Below are 22,024 nucleotides of genomic sequence, written 5' to 3'. Positions count from 1 at the left end.
CTGTTTTTGCTTATTACTGAAGACAGGTTGTACTGACTTTATTTCATTTTATGTAAAGCTATCAGAGACGTATGGCGGGAAGAAATGGACACAAACACATGACACTCAAACACATGGAGCAGGGACCTTCACACAGACACTAGACAGGAATCACAGGTAAAAAGACAAGACAGAACAAGGACAGGACACGGCATGGATACATATATACTCACTATAACAGATGAAAACAATCAAGGTAATCAGGGAGCAAATATGAAATCCCATTCAGGACTACCAGGAAATATCCGAATTGTGACAAAAGCAGTTCAACATCCCATAAAGAAATCTGTTATAAACCATTTGGCCAAACAGAAATTATCATAAAAGTTTCAAATTAAGTTTGAAAAATCACAAAACGTTGAGGGCTTGTCCTGTCCATTCACGGAATGTTCTGAATCCAAGCCCTATTTGCAAGTGACAATCACAACTACAAGGTCTAGCTGCTTTATTGGACAGCTATACATCTGGTGTTTTGAACCACAGAGCAAGAATTTAATTCAGGACCAGAGGACATTGCTCCTCTAACTTTTTGTTAGCACGGTATCTGCCAGCTGTGGTGCTACATAACCAAAGTGGGTATAACAGGCCAACTCACAGACATAGCAGTGGCAGCATTAGTAACAGTATACTGGTGATCTTTTTCAAAGAAGCTCTTAACTAAACTTTAGAAAAAAATTAACTTGAGACAAAATAGTGTTGGCTGTATCATGTGCTGCAGATTCATCAGTTTGTCCATCTAAATTATTGTCATAACTGCTGTTGTTTGTGATTTTTCAACCCTGGTATTAACAGCAGCAAATAAATTAAAATGCAATGTCTTGGTGTTTTAACTCCTCTAAACTGGCGAGCCTTAACAGTCCTGCGAACTAACATGGAAGATATTTATTTCCTTCCTTTTTGGGGCAGAGTTCAGGGGTCACCCCTCTGTGAACTGTGCGTGAAGACTGCTTGCAGGCAGTCCTGACATTTCCCTGATGTCGTGGGTGGAGTTACCTATGCCCCCAGCGGGGGGGGTCTCGCTGTGAGCGTGCGGGGAGCCCCACCCCCTCAGTCACAGGTGCACTCTGCAGAGACGTGCTCTCGTATGTGCGCGGTGCGCCCTAATCAAGCCACAGGAAGCCTGGCCTCCTCAGGGAGCCTCTGTGTTTGTGTGTCTGTGTGTGTGATATCTGCGTTCGTGAATTACCGTGTGTGTGGGTCTGTGTGAATGTTTGTGTGTGTGTAAGTAACAGGCATGTGTGTTTCCCTGTAATCCTCTGCGTGTGTGCGTCTTTCCTCTGATTCTGCTGCGTGGCTCATGTGGAATCAATTACCATTTGATGGTAATGGCAGGCCTGAGGCTTATTCTCTTTGTGTTCGTGTGAGCGTGTGTATGCAGATGTCCTCACAAGGACGTAATGCAAGTAAATACCTACATTTTGGAGAATTTTGCCAGTCTTCTGATTAAGGAAAATAACTCAAATTTAAAAGGAGGTATGTGGTTAAAGTTAAGGTAATTGTATTTATTGGGTGACACATCATAAATGCATTTTTTATGTGTCTTTCTACATATTTATAACATGAGGTCCCCCTTATGCTAAATGTGTGAGATTAGTTTGAACATCATTGTGTGTGTTGCATAGTGGCTATGTGTGTTTGTGTGTGTGTTTGTGAATGGCAACCTGCCTTCTTTTAGTAAGGTACAGCTGCATCTGGAGCACATTACTGCAATTGCAGTTTGATAGAATAAAGTCCAGGGTGAGGTGGGTGGGATTTCCTTCCGGATTTTCTCCCCCGCCCATTTTTCCACTCTCTGCAGGAAAGTGAAGAAGTTCTATGTGTGTGTGTGTTTTTTTTTTTTTTTGTAGAATTGATCTGTGTACTGGTGTCCCTAGTTGTTCACAGTCAGCGTTCAGCATGTGTTCTGCATTAAGGCACAAATTGCTGGGGTGGACTGGGGAGAACTGTTCACTGGTCTGTTTAGATCAAAGCACCTCTTGAGATTAAGCAATTTACATGTGTGACCATTCTCAACATAGGGGGAAAATGGTAGTAGGTGTCGATTAGCAGCAGAAACAAGATTTTTACACACATCAGGGTCTCTGGTGAGTGGACAGTGTTCCAGCGGCCAGTGTCCTCTGGGACTCTGAAGACATGACCGGTCTATGTGTGTGTGTGTTTGCATTTGCGTGTGCTGTAGGCCGGGCCAGGGGTTTTGGCCTAACGGCCCATGGGCAGGTCTGGAGTGTGTTAGAGCTGCTGGGGCCCGGCACAGGTGCAGGGGGAGGCCCTTCAGTCCAGGGCCTACAGTCGGGGAGGGGGAAGGAGAAACCAAGATTTTAGGCACGGGGGGGAGGGCTGTGGTGCGTGACTGCTCCTCTCACTGCACGCATTCCAACACATCTGTTTCTGATCAAGGGCAGTAAACAGACTCTCTCTCAACCTGACACTCACACACTAACACACATGCACTTAGGAATAATGCCTATGCATATGTCTATAACTATGCATATGTCTAATTTTGTCTCTGCAGGTGTGTGTATGGGAGAATGTTTGGCAATATGGTCACATGATGAATAAGTCAGTTTTATCTCCTGCATGGGCTCTTCATTAATTACAGGGTTAATAGGGCCAAAACTACCCTAGGCATTGCAGTGACACTGTCGCCATAGAGATTTGTCCCTGGCCACTGGCCTTGCAGTGGATCCGTAAGAGAAGTTGTGGCAGGTCTTGATATAGTTAACCACCCACGAGCACAAAGGCTGTTTTGACACAGGAAGGTGAGGAGAGTCACGGAGGGGGCGGCTGGGGTGAAGGGGGGTGGGTGTTGTGGAGTGGGGGTGGAGTGGGACGAGCAGATGTTCGGCACATTGGCCCTGATGTGGAAGTAATAACCGAGATAGGACACACACCCTTTCTCTTTTCTCTCATGTCTCTCTGGGCTGAAATACTGCACTGGGGTCTTATTTCAAAAGGTCCCGACCTCCGAGCCATCTCCTGTTTATTGTTCTCCGCTACAGAACTTTATTTATTGGCATTGATGGAAACGCTGTGCATGACAAGAGATCGCCGGAGAAATGGACTTCATAAATTTCAGATCAGACCCCAAAAAATAAAGCAAAGCAGAGCTCTCTTTCATCTTTATTGAGTGCCTGCCTTTCATGTGAAATTGTCTCTTTGTTGTTCCTGCGTCGCAGTCGACTGGCCCATCAGATGCATGTGTTCTTTAAATCTCCGCAGAACCGGACTTGGGCCTTCTGACGTCACCAATGTCTCAATATCTGATTCCAAGACACCGAAATAACTGTAGCGGGTTATAAATGAGATGTTTTGGTTGTACATATGTCTTTAAAGTAATTTTAGGACAGGTGCATGCCACAGACTACAGGAAATGTGGGTGCCGTGGTCTCTGTAATGCTTGTCTGGAGAGAGGGAACCATATGCTTTTCAAACACTGTGTGTAATGTGTGTGTGTGTGTGCACTCCTGTGCATTTGGGCAAGTTCCTCAGTACATCAGGGACTCATAAAACATATGTCTGCGAGGCGCGGCGGTCCCAAAATGAAGTTCCTGCTCATATTTTTTCAGGTTCTTGGCTCAGTGGAGTATGGTAATCTGATTTTGTGTGTGGATTTACCGTAGTGGTCGCGAACGTTTTTGTCTGAGGACTTTCATTCATGAGAGCATAGGCTGGTCAATCAGCGTCCTCATAAATGTGGTTTTATGATCAGTGTAGGATCGGTCTCTGTCGTCAGTCCCCAGTGGGCGGCAGGCATTACAACACCCCCACCTTCCAGCTCGGGCGAGATGGCTTTACCATACACCCAGTGGTCCATATTGTGCAACCAGCGCAAGGTGCTTCGTGGGAAAGCACAAGCCGCCCCAGCTGTGCTCCCAGTCACAATAAACCGCCCCAATCCCACAGTCCTCTGCCAGCACCTGCTGCACACGATTCTAGGGGATTTTAGGCAAATGTCCTCCTTGTGAGAATCATGCTAACCTTTCAATGAAACTATTGTTCATTTTTCTCTGGATAAAATGGATGTGTTTGGTTCCTAGATTGACTTGGGGTAGGGTCATGCCTCACATGCCCACCCCCCTCAGCTGTGGTACTGTCCAGTGCACTTTTTGCATGCACCCCACTTGCTCGTTTGCACAGCATGATACCGGCTCGTTAGGCAGCTGACATTGCAGTGATGGGCGCCCCGAGCCCGAGCCTGCTTCCTGTGCTTCCGTGACAGAATTCCCAGTCTCCCAGATGGACTTAGATCGAAGGGGAGAGCTGGCCAGATTGGCCGGGAAGCTGCTCTGCAAAAAGCCCTGCTACAGCAATCATGTTTCTGGGTGTATTTTTCCTTCCTGCTTCTCACATTCCTTCGAATTAGCACAAGGCACTGTCTGTAATATGGAACTTGATTTATTTACCACAACCAACTGCACTGCGAGTCACCTAAAGCCATATTTTGGGGTGCCATGGCTTCCTATTAATAGTAATCTACACTGTACCATGTTCCATAATCCATCTTTATGTTATTGTCAACTGATTTACTCAGGGGACTGGGTCACAATAATACTTGTGCATTTTACCTCTGTTCCTTGAATAAAAACTACTTGGCCAAATGCAGGAAAAAATCATATCTTGAATAAGGTTACAAAAATATCATAGCTGTATTGTAGACAGCTGTACTATAATATAATAATCTACTTTTGACTGAATCTATAGTATTGTGATGTTATATAGTCGCACCTCCTGAGTGGAAATGATGCCTGTAACTTGTATTCCCATTCACTTTGGCATCAGAAAAGATCTATGAGCATTTGGCGTCAGATTGGGTGTCGTTGCTGTGATGTCTCTTGTCGGGCCTTAACCGTGCGAATGACCTTGCCCCTTTCCTTGCTCTGTTTTCTAGGTGTACGCCCCACCTGCGAGCACAGCTGACTACAACAGGGACTCGCCGGGGTACCCCTCCTCCAAACCCCCCACTGGCTCTTTCCCCAGCTCCTTCTTCATGCCAGGTAACACACACTCTCTCACACACAGAAACTTTGGCCGGCAACCAGCACTAATGTGGTTCTCCTTTACATCGTAACACTCTTTAATTCCTTATTTCATGCCTTATTGCACTTAAACCACAGCCAAGAGCACAGCTCTAGACCCAGCAGTACACTTGACCCTGTTCTAGCTGTAGTTTAAGAATTTCAATAATTACAGTGAGGATTTACTGCACTTATTAAGAATCAAGTTTTTAACAAAGTGGGTTACTAGCAGAGGTGGATTACCGAGTGAAAACGTGTTACTTTTTCGCTCGCAATAACGCAATACTCTTTTCAAATAACGTAAGCCTATACCTTGCTACTTGTGCAGCCGCTGTTCTCCATTAGTCTATCCAGCAGCCATTAATCCCTGCTGTAATGAGAATACAATGGCTTTGGGTCTAATTGAGGCCATGAGCCTGTGTGCAACCAGCCCACTGAAGGTTGAGTCAACACCATGTGCTGGCCTGTGTCAGGTTCTCATAGACCTCATTACAGTGTCTAGACTCCGTCTAGACCGTCATAGGCAAAGCTGGAGTGCATTAGTGACATTAGTGAGAAGTTTTAGTTTGGTTACAATTAGAATTGTGTTTTAAGGGTTTGTGTGTGTGTGAGCCACTGTTTGTGTTACATGGTTGTGAGATGTTTATGCAAACTGTTTGGCATGGGCATGATGGGAAATCCTGTTTTGTTTGTGTCTGTGTTCAGACGGCCACCACAGCACAGACCCATGGAGCTCCTCCAGCGGTATGAGCCAGCCCGGTTACAGCGGCATGCTGGGAAATTCCTCACATGGCCCTCAGAGCAGCAGCTACTGTGGCCTTCACCCTCACGAGAGGCTGGTCAGCATCCATCTTCTCTACCCTTCCCTGCGGTCTTTGTCTCTTCTGTGTCTACAATATTGGATTGTTCCATACAGGCCAACTGTATCCAATCTGCTGCCAACTGCTGTCTGAATCTAACATATATTTTTCACTGCTTCGTTTAAATTAAGGTCTTGGTTTCTTTATTTTGGCAGCCATTTATAAGTATTGATGGTTGAACTGTATTGGACAGTGATGTAATAGCACTCATACACTGGTGATAGAACACATGTCCGGGTTTGTTCAGCTGCAGGGTTTTGGCATGACTTAGTGGAAGTCCGACGTGACCAGTTGAAAATATTTAAATATGACACAGTTCATAATGAATCAGCCTAGACAGAAGTATAAAAAGTTGCCAGACTGAACTATAGCAGAAAAAAACAAAAAATGAGCCTCTTTTCCTCCCTGCTCCCCCCTCCAGAGTTACCAGTCACACTCCTCAGCCGACATCAACTCCAGTCTTCCTCCGATGTCCAGTTTCCATCGCAGCAGCGGAACAAATCACTACAGCGCAGCCTCATGCTCGGCCACCACGAACGGAACAGACAGCGTTATGGGTGAGCCGCCCCGACCCCGACCCTCTCCATTCCACCAGGCCCGATGTCATGCAGCCCAATTTGATTCACTTCAGTTCATTCAAGTTGAACCGTGCCGTGAAGTTCTCGGTTTTTTTCTTCCTCTTTTTGTGTGGATTCGTTCTAGTTCACTTCAGTTGTGTCACTTCATGTTTTCACTGTGAGTCATCTTTCTCTTGGGTCTTGTTTGGAGGACAGAACTCTCTTCGGAGAATAATTAGACCTGAGGTAGGTGCCTGAAAGATGTTTACGACCAAAACAGAACATTAATAGAGCCTAATTAAACCTGCAATAGATGATGCCAAAAATGTTTTTAAAAAAAGTTTTGCGTGCACAGTTTGAGAGGACGGGAAGAATCAAGACAAAAATGGAAATGGACGTTCTGAGCATTGAGATGTGTGATGGCACAGATGATTAGTATAGACATGGATGCCAAGAGACAGACAGGTTATTTTTAGAGGTGTCTCCTTTAAATTGGTGCTGTTTTAATATATTCCTCTACTCTTTGTCAACAGATAGCGGATAAAAAGATAGATTGCTGGATTAGATGGATGGGTAGAGTGAGAAGAGGAGGGGGGATGATGGAGAAGATAATCTGAGGTCTATACGATCTATGGTGCTAATTTTTGGTTTTTGATTCTTTTTGATATATTTCTGACTGCAAAAGTCTGGCAGCCTTTCTTAAACATTGTCCAGGTTTCTTCAATTGAAGAAAAAAAAGACAATGTGAAGCAGACATTTTTGGGGGGTTTAAATTGAAAAAATATCCCTGCGTTCCTTCATAATTTCTTTCTTGTGCTGAATGGTGAAACATAAACATTACAGCATAAAACAAATAGGAAACACGAGTCCTGCTGGCGCATGTCCCGCAACTTCAGACACAAGGGGGAGTTCAGAAGGCAGCAGGACATGCACGTACACACACACACACACTCAGTGCAGTCATGAACTGACTGGTAATATGCACCACTGACTGGCCAGCCGTGATGCATAATACTGTGTTCATATTAGGACCCGTGGGGATTAAAGTGACTATGAGAGAATAAGGAGGCTCTTCCTGTGCTGTGGTCTCAGGTACGCTTTTGTTTTTTAGCTGTTTATTAGCTGTTATTAAGGATCTAAGAGAGTGGATCCCTCTTTTGAGGACGTGTCCTCCCCCGCTGCAGAGCTAAGCTCTTCTTTATTGAAACTGATTTTTACGAGGAGGACATGTGCTGCGCATTAGCCTGCATGAGAGAAATATGGGCTAAATAACTAGAGAAGTGCCTGATCTCTTGGGCTCGGAGCAGTCACTGCACATGGATGCCCTACTGCACTCTTTTTATGGGTTTGGGATGGGGATGTAGCCTGTTTAAGAAGGCTTGTGGGTGGGGCCAGAATGCAAGATTTCAGGAGGCAGACCTGATGTGAATGAGGCTTACTTTTCTGTGAAAACATCCTTGGGCCCGAGAGAAACATGCTGGGCAGGATTGCACAAGCATTCATTTTATCTTAACAAATGTATGGAATGCATTCATGAAGTTGGAAAATGTTGTTTGAAAAGAGACTGAAGCTGAGCAGCTCACTGTGGGATGGTTTGAGTGTGTGTGTTCCTGTCCTATGTCTCCTGGGTCAGCCTGATTTGAAGAAGCGTGAGTAATGTGCTCAGAGGCGGAGGGGGGTGTGACAGCTGGAAATGTTGGGCACTGATGGGGGGGATGGATGGAGGGATGGAAGAGTGAACTGAAAGAGTGTCCTTGTTTATGGGACTCTTCTTCTCTGTGTTGCAGCTAACCGGGCGTCGAGCGGGGCAGGCAGCAGCTCTCAGACTGGCGACGCCCTGGGGAAAGCGCTGGCCTCAGTGAGTTGGACTCGACACACGTGCACAGAACATTGTTACATTCAGTCAACATATTCACATGACATTGAGCTCAAGACCTGAAATGCTAGGAGAACATAGTTATGCTGAAGAAATCGGTCAGATATGACAGGTGATTGATTAAGCATAGACAATACAGGTCAAAAGGTTTAACACACTTATGTTTTTTTTCCTGTATTTTTTGCATTCTAGAACAAAATGATTCAGAATAATGAAATTGCGCATATAATGTACACAAAACCTTTACACAAAGTGGGTGGGGGGGGGGGTCCTGAAAGTCCTTGTTGGCTACTCTTTATTCACTGGTGTTAATGATCATCTCATGAAGCGCCTTATGATTGTGCTCTGAAGCATCTCATCATCAAACATACTGATAGATTTCCTGTATCAGACTATTTAAAACCGACTCCATAGAGTTGAACCTTTTCACCAGTAGTGTACTGAATGTCCAATAATAAAAGACACATCAAGCCTTGTTGAGCTCAATGCTATCAATCCAGTAAAGAGCCAGTACTCTCTGTAATGCCATTTTCAACATGTGTGTGTTCCCTTCTCCACTATTTTGAGACCATTGCTATTTATTCAGGCTCATTTCTACCTATTTAGTATTACTCAAGAGTATTTTATGATAAGCGTCCTAATTGAGGAATGATTAAATGTGTTTTCTGCCAAGCAAGGTTAAAATCCTTAGTGGAATAATTAGCTCAGTGAGAATTTTGCTAAAGGAAAGATTTGATGATAGCTCCTGTGTATGTCAGCAGAACTAAGGGCAAACTAGAACACACATACGCACACACTCCTTTGCAAACATAAACACTCGGTAACATTTACAAAGGCGTAGACAGTTCATTGATGGTTTTTCTTCTGGCGGTTTTAGGGAGACGCTAAATGCTATTTTGTTGCCTGTGATTCACGGTGGTGTTATCTGCTCTGTCGTTCCAGATCTACTCCCCCGATCACACAAACAACAGCTTCTCCTCCAATCCCTCCACCCCAGTCGGATCTCCACCTTCCCTCACGGGTAGGCACTCGCGCTCTCTCATACAGCATTAACGCTGGTCACACTCTCACACCCTTTACACCCGAGACGGCGCGCTCAGGCAAACCTTTAACGTGGGTTGAGTAATGTGGCTGTTGGTCTTTTTTTTTCCTTCATCTTCTTTCCCCCAGACGAGTTTTAACAAATAGTAATTATGGACTCTTCACTGAGACGTCCTGTCGGATGGAAACGCACCACTCCCCGAGAGGCCAGGCACAGATAGCGCTGATTTGCCGAACGTCACGCAAATATCGAGGCTGGGGCTCATCTGCAGCAGTTAAATAAAGAGACAGAGAGAAAGAGTGTGGGAAGAAGTTGTTTAATAGTTTATGGATGGACGCCTGATGGAAAAACAAATGTCCAAATTATGAAAGGCAGACTTTGCCGTAATTAGGCCTGGCACTCTCAAAACAGATTCGCACAAGATGGCGGCCAGCCGGCTGGCCATGAATCTGTACTCGGCTACTCGGGTCTGAAAGGCTCTGCGGCAATACGTTCCCACGACAACTCTTTAAAGTGCCAAAAGCGAACAGACACACACTGAATGTATATATCTCACACTCACACACACACACACACACAAACACCTTTTTTTTCCCTCACACTCGTTTGTCAACCCTTCACTTTGTTTTCCCAATTACTGTTCCCGCAAAAAGCAATGATGCAAACGCTCTCGGCTCCTTAACGTGAAAAATGAGTTCTTCATAATCAGCGTGTAAAATTCAGCACTAATTGTAGCGGCTATGCAGGCGTTTGATATTTCCTACGCACTGACTGATAGTCTTAATTACAAACGCACTTCGGCAGATCGTTGCGAGAGCGGCGCTCTGAGCGCAGCCCACTTTACCGCCAGCGCGAGGTCCTGCCACAGCTGGGGAAATGGGGGGCCGTAATTGGTATTTATCGCACAGTTAAGTTATTAAAGCTTGCTTTTAAAAAATAAAAGCTTACGCAAGTCAGCTGCTGTAAATTGATATTTAGAATTACTTTTATAGGCAAGTTGAAATAAAGTAATTTAATAATTTGAGAGGGGAGCAACATGTCGACTTTATTTGCACATGAATGTGGAGGTAATTATATGCTAATTGGCAGAGGGAAATTAGTCTTAATAATAAAAACGAAAAGTGAAGGGGGGGGTGCAAGAAATGGGTGCTGACATAAGGGAGGACAATAAAAACAACATAATAAGATCTAATATGCATAACGAAGAGACGTAGCATTGCAGGAAACAGGTGGGGTCACACTCAGAGAGAGGTGAAGCCTTTCCTTTGAATCACTCGCGTCTCCCGTAATTGCCTCCCCACCCAATCTTGCACCGGAACAGCAGAGTGGGCTGCACACACCCTCCCCTCCAACCCACAGGCAACTCAAGAGGGGAAGAGGTGCAGAACAACCTGACACAGCCGCCCACCCTCTTTACCCCGTCGGCCTATCAAAGAGTTTCGTTGCCATTCCCGCCAGCCTCCGCCCCCACCCCCCATCTCCTAAAGTGGGTACGGCCGCAAATTTCAGACCTCCTCCACCAGCTAATGATCGCGGGTCACTCGGTTATCCAAACAAAAGCGCCCTGACAAAAGCTAAGGGGAACAAAACGAGGCATGAGGAGCCGAGAGATAAAGGGCTGTTTTTATTCTGCAGGTGCGAATGAAAGGAACACTCTTATCCCTGCAGGAAGAAAAACGGGGCGGACGTGTACACTGGGGTCTCCATTACTAGTTTACTCCCCCTTTAGACATGGTGGCTGTGGGCCACAGTGTTTAAATGACAGATATGACAGCCATGCCATCGGCCCACCTGTGCTGATGTGTAATCGAGTTTGGGGGCTCAAAACAGCGCTGTCTATTGTTCTTAACAGTCAAGGCGCACCGCTCCTTGTCCAGCAAAACCGATCATTATTTATAGCTCGCATATGGCCGCTTCCTCCAGAGCCCAGGGAGAAGAGTCCACTCCCTCATCCCGCCATGCCGAAGGGGATGTTTCCATCCGGCTCAGTGTAAATCTGATTGCCGGCAGACGTGGGACTGTGTTGCCCGTATCTGAGTGGCCCTTTATCCAGCTGTCACAGGACATTACCGGCCTCAGTGCAGAACCGGAGAAAGAGGGCATGGGACAGCAGTGAGAGATGAATAGTGATGAGGAGAGGTTCACTAATACATGCTGAAATGTATTGTTGGATTCTGTTGGGTTCTCCATGTTCCAGCAGTGAGTTTTGCTCTCTACTCTCTCCTAGCAGCCAGTACAGCTGTGTGGCCCAGGAACGGAGGACAGGGGCCATCTTCCCCCAGCTACGAGGCTCCACTGCACTCACTGGTAAGAAGATGACTTCTCAATTACACACACAGTTCCACACTGCACACACCGGCCCATGGTGTGTTTTACTGCATATCTTCAACAACAGAGTTTGATGTGGTTACTTGTGATAAATACCACACACTGACTACATGGTCTGGTCTCGCCTGCAGCAGAGTCGCATTGAAGACCGCCTGGAGCGGCTGGACGATGCCATCCATGTACTGCGCAGCCATGCGGTCGGCCCCTCCCCTGCCATGGCCAGCAGCCATGCCGACATGCATGGTTTGATTGGACCGCCACACAATGGAGCCATGACCGGTCTGGGCTCTAGCTACGGCACCGGCCTGCTCTCCACCAACCGCCACTCCATCATGGTAAGAGCGAGGAGAGAGCATGCGTGTCTACAAGTCGGTATCTAAATGAGGTGATAATGAAGACTCGCCATGTGGACAGATGCCTTGGAAACTAAAATTGGGAACCTTAATTTAACCCAGGCAGTGTACAGTGTGATGGTTTTTCTTTGTCAATCTAAATTAAAGCCCGAAACAACATACACTGCATGTCTGCATTCACTCAGCCAATCCTCAGCGTACATACTAGCAGCAAGAGAGCAACATACTTTTATCATACAAATGTTGCCTTAAAAACCGGCAAACTTTCTTCTTAGCGCCTCACCATTAATTTCCTAGCCGTTCTGTTTCATTTACGCTATGTGAACCAAGGCACCTGTAAAGCTGCATAAAGCTCATGTAACTGGATAGTTCATTGAAATGGATATTTTGATAGCCTTTAAGCTCATTTCTACTGCAAGTAGAAGTAGATATGAGAAAAGGATTGAAATAGAGAATGAAGAGGAGATGGAGTAAGGGAGGGTTGTTTTTTTTTTTCCTCTGGTGTGAACACACCCTCTCCAGGCTGTGTGGTGGGTGATGAGTTCCACATGTCTATGGAACAGGTCTGGGGAATGTGCAACATGTTGATGCAATTCAAGCTGGACCTTCTCTTTTCTCTTCTTTCTTTCTCTCCTCTCCTTGTCTCTTCCACTTCTCCCTCAGAGGGATTAAAAAGGAGGGAGGGATGTGAACGGATGGTTTCCTGGTTCGGGTATTCTTGGCTTCTTCTGTCCTCACTCTCTGGATACTTGTTATACTGCTGTGAGGACAGCTAGGCAATGACCCAGACCTGCACATGTGGTCACACACACAGAGGCCAGGCCATTTTGCATGACCAGCAGCAGCCAGACCAGGGGTAAATAAAGGAAATGGCTTTGGGATTCCATCAGACCACTGAGCGAGAGAGAAAGAGCGAGAGACAGGGGGAGGTTCACTTCAAAACATCAAGGAAGATGCTGGTAATCTTTTCCATATTTAAGGTTATTTTTTATACTTGAAACAAGCCCTAAAGAGGCAGCCAGCTGTGGGGAATAAAGCAGCAGTGGGAGGCAGAGAGACCAAACACATGCAGCGCCTGCATACACACTCACACGCAGTACTGAATAGTCATGCTCTCGGAAGCACAGAAGGAATCGGTACACTTATACAGACGGGTGACAAATGAAACCTGAATAAATGACGAACTTTGTTTGGCTCTAACTTCTCCACATAGAGGGAGGAGTCACTGCAATACAGATCAATACCGATTGATTGTGACATGACGAGAGTGTCACTGAATCACATGATATGGCATGAACCTTCACCCACCACAAATCAAATTGAACACTGTAGCAGGAAATAGTTTCTAGATCAGTGGTGTATGAACAAAGTGACCAGAATTTTGCAGACTATTTATTTTCCTTTGTCGCCAGAATATGTGCACACATCACACAAAGCTGGTAAAAGCACTTGCCTCTATCCCCCAATCTGATACTACATTAAACCCGCCTACAGGTAAAGTGAATAACACTGATTATCTGGTTAAAGTGGTACCTGCCAATTTTTTAGGCAGCAGGTGAGCTGTCCTGTGCTGGAAGCAGGAGAGGATCTGAGCGACTCTGGCAAGGACCAACTTCTGATGTTAGTCTTGATTAGGTCTTGTGGGGTGTTCACTGTTTACAGGGATTGGTTCCAACCACTCCAGGGACAGCTGCCTTGGGGAATTGGAAGAAAGTGGCATCTGTAGAAACCGCAGAGATCCCAACTTGCAACTTACAGGATCTGTGTTGGTGTCAGACACCAAAGGTCACCTACAGAGGTCCTTTGGATGTGGACACTGTTAGGCAGGTGGCTAACGGGAGTACGTCTGTGCACCCCGCCCTCATTCACCTCTTTCATGACATGCTTTGTTAAATTCACCTCACCTTTGTGCGAGTGTTTTGAATTTGAACTGCTTTCTAAGTCCCTGGGAACAATCAGCAATCAGGGCATTCTCACGCAACGACTTGCGCCCCCCCCTCCCTCCCGCACACACAGGTTGGGGTGTCTGTGTGCCTGTTTTGAGCTTATCCATGCTCTTCTTAGGGGCTCATAATTAGCCTCAGCAAGTGTGCTGCGAGAGGCAGCAATGTTGTTGTGTTTATTTGTGTTTCCCCCTTGGTAAGAGAGACGGGCTTGTTTGCATGTGCTCCTGAGCCAATGAGGTCGTTCCCTTAATATAAATAAACCAGCACGGCCCTGGGCCGCGTTAATGTGGGCATTCTGCAGGACAGCCCAAGGGGTCCTTTGATTATAGGCAGGCTAGTAATGTACTGGCCAGGTCCTGGTGGCCCGTTGGTGGGTCCGGGCCTCTGGGGCTCTGTTTAGTGTCTCAGTGCAGCCTGTTTATTTTCCCACTCGCACCTCACGCCAAAAAAAAAAAAAAAAAGTGTCCAGATTTGTGGAGAAACTTACGATTTAATTATTAAATAGTGTGGGCTGTGATATAATGATGCTAATAATATTACAAGCAAGTGTTAAGGGGACATCAGTGAAATTCACTCTGCACTACAAAGACATTTTACAACATTTTTTTATATTGTTATTTTAGTCGTGTTTCAACATAGACAAATATCTTGAAATCAAACATCTTGACGCTGTAAAGCACTATTTTACAGCTCTTAGCTTAACTAGGAAGAGGAACCAAGGCTGAAGAGCGGAACCCATCCTAATCTGGCCAACACTGTTTGATACTGAGTTTATGTTAAGATTCTGTATTTCAGGGACAGTACTTGATAGCACTCTGGCGCGTGTGCCCTGTGAGCATGTCTTTTTGTGATGTACCCTTCACACTTCGGCAAGTTTGGGACCCAGCGTTAACACTGTTGAAGCCCAGCAGATGTGGAGGGGTAGCAGCATGGTCCCTTACCTACTTTACTGGACTTTATGTTGGGGTGGGTGTATAAGCTTCATACACATTTCTGTGCAGTAATGAGAGTTTGTAGTTCATTGGGGAATCAGCAGCAACATAATTGGTTTGATGCGGGAGAGAGTGTGTGATTCTGCTGCATGCAGTGTGTGTGTGTGTGTGTGTGTGTGTATGCATGTGCATGTGTGTGTGGCAAGGAGAAGTCTTCCATGGTAGAGCGCTTGGGAATCAGTAGGAATATTTGCCACAGCACCCCACAGGCGTCTACTGATTACAGCGCTTAAGTCACACTTCCAGCCATCTGTTCCTCTCATCACTGATTTACGCCACGCAAGCCCCCCTCCCAAAAACACTCACCACGGAAAAAGTCGCTCGCTCTCGCGCTCACGCACACACGGCACCGCCTCCCTGCAAAAAAAGAAAACAAGGACGCCAAGAACTTTTTAAAAAACTCGGTCTCGCTATGCTCATAGTGCACTTTCAACACCTGCTTGAGTGCACAAGGCACAATAGAGATATACACACACTTCTATTGGACTAACAGTATAATATACAAAGTTTACGCCCAATCTCCCGGGATGGGCTCCAGTAGCCACGACCCTGATAAGGAATAAATGGTGATGGATAGTGAGTAAAATAAAGGTTTTCAATGGGTCTATAATATTCCGAATATTCAGAACTGAGGTTACGTGAGCAAACAAAAAATCTTTAGTAAAACAAAAAGAAACATCAAGGGCTTTGATTGGCTCCTCTCAGCCACATTTAGTCAGACAATGTGGATGATTTTCCAAATTTGTTTCCTGTATTTGATTTTTCTTAACAGCCTGACACAACCCATATCATAGTGTCAGAATTTTGGGTCATTATCCTAAAAATTCCTCATTTTTATTTTAGTACATTCCCGACTTTTAGACCCAGTTGGGATTTAGCTTTTTTTTTCTTTTTTCTATCATTTCAGTCATTCGTCATTCAGTTTGTTTTCTCAGAACTATGTCAAGTTGTGATTTATTGATTTGGACTAAGCACTTACTTGGACATGTTATATGGTAATGCTCCTCCATCCGCACAGAAGAGCTTCATGGGAATTAATGCAATTAGTAATGCATTAGTCTCAGTCTGGCCATAGGACTCTCAAAAATAAATATATATTTTGGTTTTCCCTTTTCTAGACATTCAGTCACCTGGTTGAGATATGCAGGGTGTGGGTATGACACCCCTCATTTCTTCCCACCATCGTTCGCACTGTCCGCCAAAGGGACCCCTTCCCCCCTTGGGAAACAGCTGGATTGTATTAGAGGAGCCCAGGGATGCAAGGCTGAGGTCATATGGAGAAAACAGGTGCTCTCATGATGTGTCAGTGCATTTGGGTATGGGGAGGGGGGTGGAAGCGTGTTTTCTGGGGAGGGAGGCGTGTTTTCTTTTTTTTTTTTTGTGTGTGTGTGTGTGTGTGTGGTGGTGGTGGTGGTGGGGGGGGGGGGGGGGGGGTGTACACGGAAGTAGTGTTTTAGCTGGAGTTTTGAAGGCAAAAAGCAGCTGTTGGGAACATTCAGATTTCATGGGCGTTCAAGCTTGTTTGGTCTTCTGATTCTTTATGTCTTAAAGCTTTCCCCCTAAAGTGCTTTTTCCAATATAATGCCACAGAATCAGACCAAATAACTCTGTACCTTACTTATCCAGTCTTACAGCAGCCTTACTGCATTCGCACACAGCAAATAACCCAACATCCTACTGATCCAGTGTTAGGAAAGCCCTAACTACACACACACACACACAACAAATATCCATGCATCCTTCTTATCCAGCCTTTTCATCACACACACACACACACACACACACACACACACACACACACACACACACATCTATCTCTGGGCCTTCCCAGGGTAGGTGAGGTATCATGGCCTAATCTTTAAACACTTATCAGTGGGTTCAGTGGAGCTGAGTGTTCCCCTAAGCAGGTTAAATGGATGTGTGGCCTATTAGAAAGCAGGAGATTGGAGCATTACAGCTTAAAAGAGATTGAGTAATACCTTTTAAAATTGTCTCCGCTCTGTATAAATAGGCCGTGAGCTGCGGTAAATCTTCTGGAGAGAGCAGATTGCGGGCAAAAGCCATCAGATCTGTGGCCTTTTAAAAGGGAGCTAAACTTCTACCCACTGGAGTCGGGGGAGAGCAGGAGGGGGGGTCAAGCTGTTGATCGGAGAGGAGTAGCACGTGGGGAGGTGGATGAGGGGCGGAGGCGGGTGGAGCTGCCATCTTGGTGATGAAATGACACCAAGTCAAAGGAAGAGAAATATGAGAGAAAGAGGAGTATGGTGCTGCAGAGCAGGGAGGATGTGAGATACTACAATGACATTAAATAAATAATTTCATTTACACCTCAGTCACAGACTGGTATACAATAGACAATGTATATAATAGACAATGTGCCTGATCTTAGTAGCCCTTGACTCTAGTAGGACATTTTTAGCAGGATATTATATGATTTAATGTGATTTGAGTGGTTCCCAGGCCCCCCAAAGTCTCCCCCCTTTAAAAAATAGATTAATATCCCCAAACACCCCCACCCCCCATAACAGCTCAATATTCCTGCTAGTGGGTGTATCACCCACTTCTGGAACAGCTGTCATATGATATTATGATATGATTCTCTATGAAATGTGAAAATGTATTATTTGGCATCGTATCAAGTGGTTCATTGTTGTTCATGAACACATGCCTCATGTTGGGTTATGCCATAAGTATCAATAACAATAATTTGTTCAAAAATCTTCATGCCAATAGCCATGGAGTTGTGGTTGTGGTTGAGCATGGCAAAGTGACATATTGGATGAGGTGACATAAAAAAAATGATGCGTGCCACATTAAACTAGAATTCAAGCATGCCTATTTTCCATAAACGTGGCAGGTCCAGTGGGACAATTGAACCAGAACGAAACCAGTTTTCCCTGGTTCTTTTTTCCACTGTGCACAGTTCCGACTTTTCTTCATGTGAGTTCAGAGCCACCGACATTAACTGTAATGGAATCTCGGTCTCTGATTATGTGCCAGAACAGTTGTGCGCCACATCCGCGCTCGGCCTGCAAAGGGAAACTGCAGAACGTCGTCAGGCATTTTGGGCAGGGGGGCTCGAGAAAATGGCAGTTCTGGAAACAGCCTGTGGTGGGGGGATCTGTGAGGGGGGTACACAAACACTTTATCGGCGACTGAAACACAGGAAGTGGTGAGCGTAATTAAGCCTGGTGTGTGTGAGTGCGAGCGTACGTTGGTCTGGGTGTCTTGAGGCACAAATGCAAGCCCTCCGCAATGCCAGCAGCTCCTCGGCCGTTCCCGCCCTCACCTCACCATGGTAACGACGGTTTAACAGAGGCCAGCTTTGTGACATGACTTTTCCCTGGGAAGAGGCAGGCCACTGCGAGGCCCCAACACCCGCTTCCCCCTAGTGTCGTCACAGAGTCACTTCAGCACCGTCAGAGAGAGAAGAGAAGAGAAGAGCCGTAATGGAAGCGTAAACGTCTGGCCTTGCGCAGGGTCACATTCATCTGCACCAAAGTGCTTAAGCCTAAACTGGCCATTAAAGCCATTTCAGAGGACCACCATGCCCCCCTTCACAGACCTCTGTTGAAAGAGCATATTCTCCTGTAATCTGGCCCATAATCCCGCGCACTCATGTTGGCAAACAACGTAGATGTGAAACATGACAAATTGAGTATATAAAACGAGAGAAAAAATAAAGCGTCTGACGTGGCGTTGGCCGCTGGGGTTACTGCGGTGAACAGCTGTGCGAGTGTGAAATCATGGGAAAGGTATGCCCGGGTCTGGTGAGAGACCGGAGAGGGACGGGAACCGTCGCCGCGGGACACCGAGGTCCATTCAGCTCCGCCGGCAAACGCCACGACTCCCCTTAATCCAGACAGGTCAGCGCGAGCTCCACGCTGCCGCGGCCGGGAGCGTGGGGAGGGCGGCTTCGCGGCGCGGCCGCGTAGAAGCCGGAGCAGGAGCGGGGCCTCTGTTAATTCAATTAGCGTCCGCATCTGCACTCGCAGGCAGCGCTAAATCTGTTGCAGCTGCGCCGGCCCGGAGAGCCAGGCTTCCCTTCCCCAGCACGGCAGGGTAACAATGAGCGCCTCACACGGCCCTCTGAACGCGCGCGGGTGTGTGTGTGTGTGTGTGTGTGTGGACTCGAACCAGGGAGAGTCGCTCTTTAGCCAAATTAAACTTCCTCCGCTACTCCGAGCCACCCTCGCGCAGAAAACCCCCTGGTGTCACGACCCCTCAATTGTGAGCCCTCCGCGGGTCCCGACACCCCTGACAAATGCCGCATTGTGTGGGAAGTCCGCCGTTCTGTTTTCCTTCCCTCGGAGGAAGTCAATTTGTTCCAACCATTCAGGGTAATGTCAACCGTTTTCCTTAAGTGAGCCGCCGCCATTTTCTCCCCTGCTGTCGTCTTTCCTTTCTCAACACTTCTGTTCATTACTCTCAATTGTTTGTGAGAAGAAGAGAGCTATTTTTAGGGCCATAAACTCACCGGGCCATTGTGTAGCGCTTTTGACGGATGGGTTCTTGATACTAACGCTGACCTTGAAGTGGAAACACACGCACACACACACACACACACACACACACAGCAGGTTAATGCCGTGAATCCATTTATTCCGAGTGTGTTTAACTGCTCCCATCAAAGCAGCATTTTAGACGTATGCCCCCCCCCCCAACGTCCCCATGTCGTTACACAGCGAACCGGGAGGAAATCAGTCAGTCACCTCAGATCTTCAATTCGACACGACCGAGGCTGAGCCCTTCGCTCCGCGCCGTACGCGGTGTAACGGAGCGTCTGAGAGGGAGAGGAAATAGGAATTAGGCACCTGCTGGGACTGGCATATATATACGTAGAGCTTATTACAGGATCCGGTTACATACAACCTCGTCTTCCTTACTTCCCTCCTTTCATGCCATTCTACGAGCCCCTTCCTCCATATGGTCCTAATTCGCTGTGGGCTTTAATGTTTTCATTTGCGCCACTCGTTCCTCTTCCTGGGCCGCGTTAGCGCTCCCACCACTCTAATAGCTCTTAATGCACAGAGCAGGCAGCCGCGCATGGAGACCCGTCCCATGTCTCACGACCGTGCGTTACGGTTGGTACACAAAACGCTCCCATTAGCGTGATTTTCGAAAGTGCGAATTTCAGTCCGGTGACAGTCGTGCAGTAATAGCAGAGTTTATTACTGTACAGACATGAGGGAACAATTTCCTCTTCCCTTTGAACATTGCGCATGAGTTCGGCAACCAGCCCCCCCTCAAAAAAAAAAGTGTCCTCCTCCCACATGAAGGCCGGATGATCCCCAAAAGCGGTGTACTGAAGACCACCCTGCGCGTTGTTTGGATGAAGGGCGGCATTTTAACGCCACTGAGTAAGACTGAGCAGACGTCACATCGAGCGCGGGAACGATTACACGGCCGCAAGAAACGGGATTCTGGTTAGTAAGCTGGAAAGTTGGAGCGAAATGCCCTGCTCCAACCCGGTCCGTTCGCTTCCTGTCACTTCTCACAGGACGTGAGAACAATCCAATGGGTTCGAGCTGTTGTTTGAAAGACGTTTCTCCACTTTTGACTTTCGATCGGCGCGTTCAGCAGCTCGGTTGTGATTTCGGGGTGTTTTTTTGGTGGCTGGAGTTGTACGTTTTCTATAAAGGCCCAACTCGTGTGTGTAATGGAAGCCAGTGCCAGTTGGGGCGTCAGCGTTGCACCCAGGTGCCAGGCCGCGCTCAGACGTCTCACATCGGTTCTGCTGCATAAAATCCAGACTTCTCGCTGTTTGTTTGCATTTAACACTTGGCCGCGTGCGGCAGTGTGCGGTGGTCCTGGCAGGCGGCTACAGCGCTGCTTTTGACTGGTGCTGTCAGACCAGGGAGCCTGGCCTTCATCACCAGGCCGACCAATCACAGAGCTCCCGGAACCAAAAAAACACAGCCGCCGGGTGATGGCACCGGGACACTTGGCAAAGAACACAGCACAGCACACGGGGCCACAGCGAAATGTGTCCTCTGCTTTTAACCATCACCCTTGGTGAGCAGTGGGCAGCCATGACAGGTGCCCGGGGGAGCAGTGTGTGGGGACGGTGCTTTGCCCGGTGGCACCTCGGCAACCTCCTGATTACGGGACCACTGCCCCATAAATACTAACAGTATTATCATGAGGAGAACAAATTGATTGCTTGTAAACAGTCATGGCAGATGGTGGCGTAGACCACCATATATATATATATGTGATCTAGTCTATACACAAAAGATATAGCATTTGAACGGGTGGTGTGTGCGGTTCACCGTCAGGAACCCTGACCTCTCAGACCGACTTCACAATGGATGGCCTCCTTTCCCCACTTTGTAGGACACCTTGTTTTAGCATCAGCCAGCACTTTCATTGTTTCACGTCAAAGCCAGGAAGGAAACAATGAAATCAAAGTGCGACATATGGATTCATTAGGGGTGGGGGAAAAAAGTACATGGTGATGATATTAAAGAGAGTGGAACGTAAGGGAGCATCTCTGCTCTTGACCCAGAAACTTTTTGGCGTGATGATTTTTTGTCGCATCTCCTCTCAGCTCCGTGTAATGACTGAGGGCGGGGGGGGACGCCAGGCACCATCTTCCTGATTAACGGTGGCACGGGTGACAGCTTGCACCGGCGCACTCGTTCTCCTTTTCTTTTCTTTTCTTTTTTTTTTGTATATACAACCTTTATGAAACGCGCACGCCACCCCCTTCACATCCGCAGCCAGGAGTGTGCCATTTTGCATTTTGCGTTTGCGTCGTGATGAAAGACGAGCAAACAAATGGCGGCTTGGAACGCGACGCCGGTTCTCCCCGCAAAGCCCTTCGACATTTTCTGATATTTGCATCAAGCTGGGGAGGCGTCGCTGACATCTCCGAACCGCGCTGTCAGGGGCTTAGCAGGAATTACAGGCGAGAGCCGAGGAAGGGAGGGAGGGAGAAAAAAAAAGTGGCAGGTCCTCGAAAAAAAGAAAAATTCCCAATAAAAAGGGAGGGAAAAAAGAGGAGGGGTGAGGGA

General features: G+C 46.9%; 1 protein-coding gene across 9 annotated transcripts in view; it reads left to right on the top strand.

Moving 5' to 3' along the window:
* Positions 1 to 22,024, top strand: part of tcf4 (transcription factor 4) — a 134,420-nt gene that overhangs the window by 100,464 nt on the left and 11,932 nt on the right. For 4 of the 9 annotated variants that reach the window (XM_028971075.1, XM_028971076.1, XM_028971072.1 and 1 more), the window contains 7 exons: positions 4,928 to 5,033; positions 5,760 to 5,893; positions 6,336 to 6,471; positions 8,259 to 8,329; positions 9,290 to 9,368; positions 11,617 to 11,696; positions 11,849 to 12,052. In XM_028971075.1, coding sequence (XP_028826908.1) covers positions 4,928 to 5,033; positions 5,760 to 5,893; positions 6,336 to 6,471; positions 8,259 to 8,329; positions 9,290 to 9,368; positions 11,617 to 11,696; positions 11,849 to 12,052 — 810 coding nt within the window. The remainder of the gene's footprint in view (positions 1 to 4,927; positions 5,034 to 5,759; positions 5,894 to 6,335; positions 6,472 to 8,258; positions 8,330 to 9,289; positions 9,369 to 11,616; positions 11,697 to 11,848; positions 12,053 to 22,024) is intronic. The other 5 variants (XM_028971081.1, XM_028971073.1, XM_028971078.1 and 2 more) reach the window with 2 other exon arrangements.

This window comes from Denticeps clupeoides, chromosome 3, assembly GCF_900700375.1.
Source record: "Denticeps clupeoides chromosome 3, fDenClu1.1, whole genome shotgun sequence".
Lineage (NCBI taxonomy): Eukaryota > Metazoa > Chordata > Actinopteri > Clupeiformes > Denticipitidae > Denticeps > Denticeps clupeoides.
Note: the sequence above shows the minus strand (reverse complement) of the source record. Positions and strands in the feature narration are given on the sequence as shown.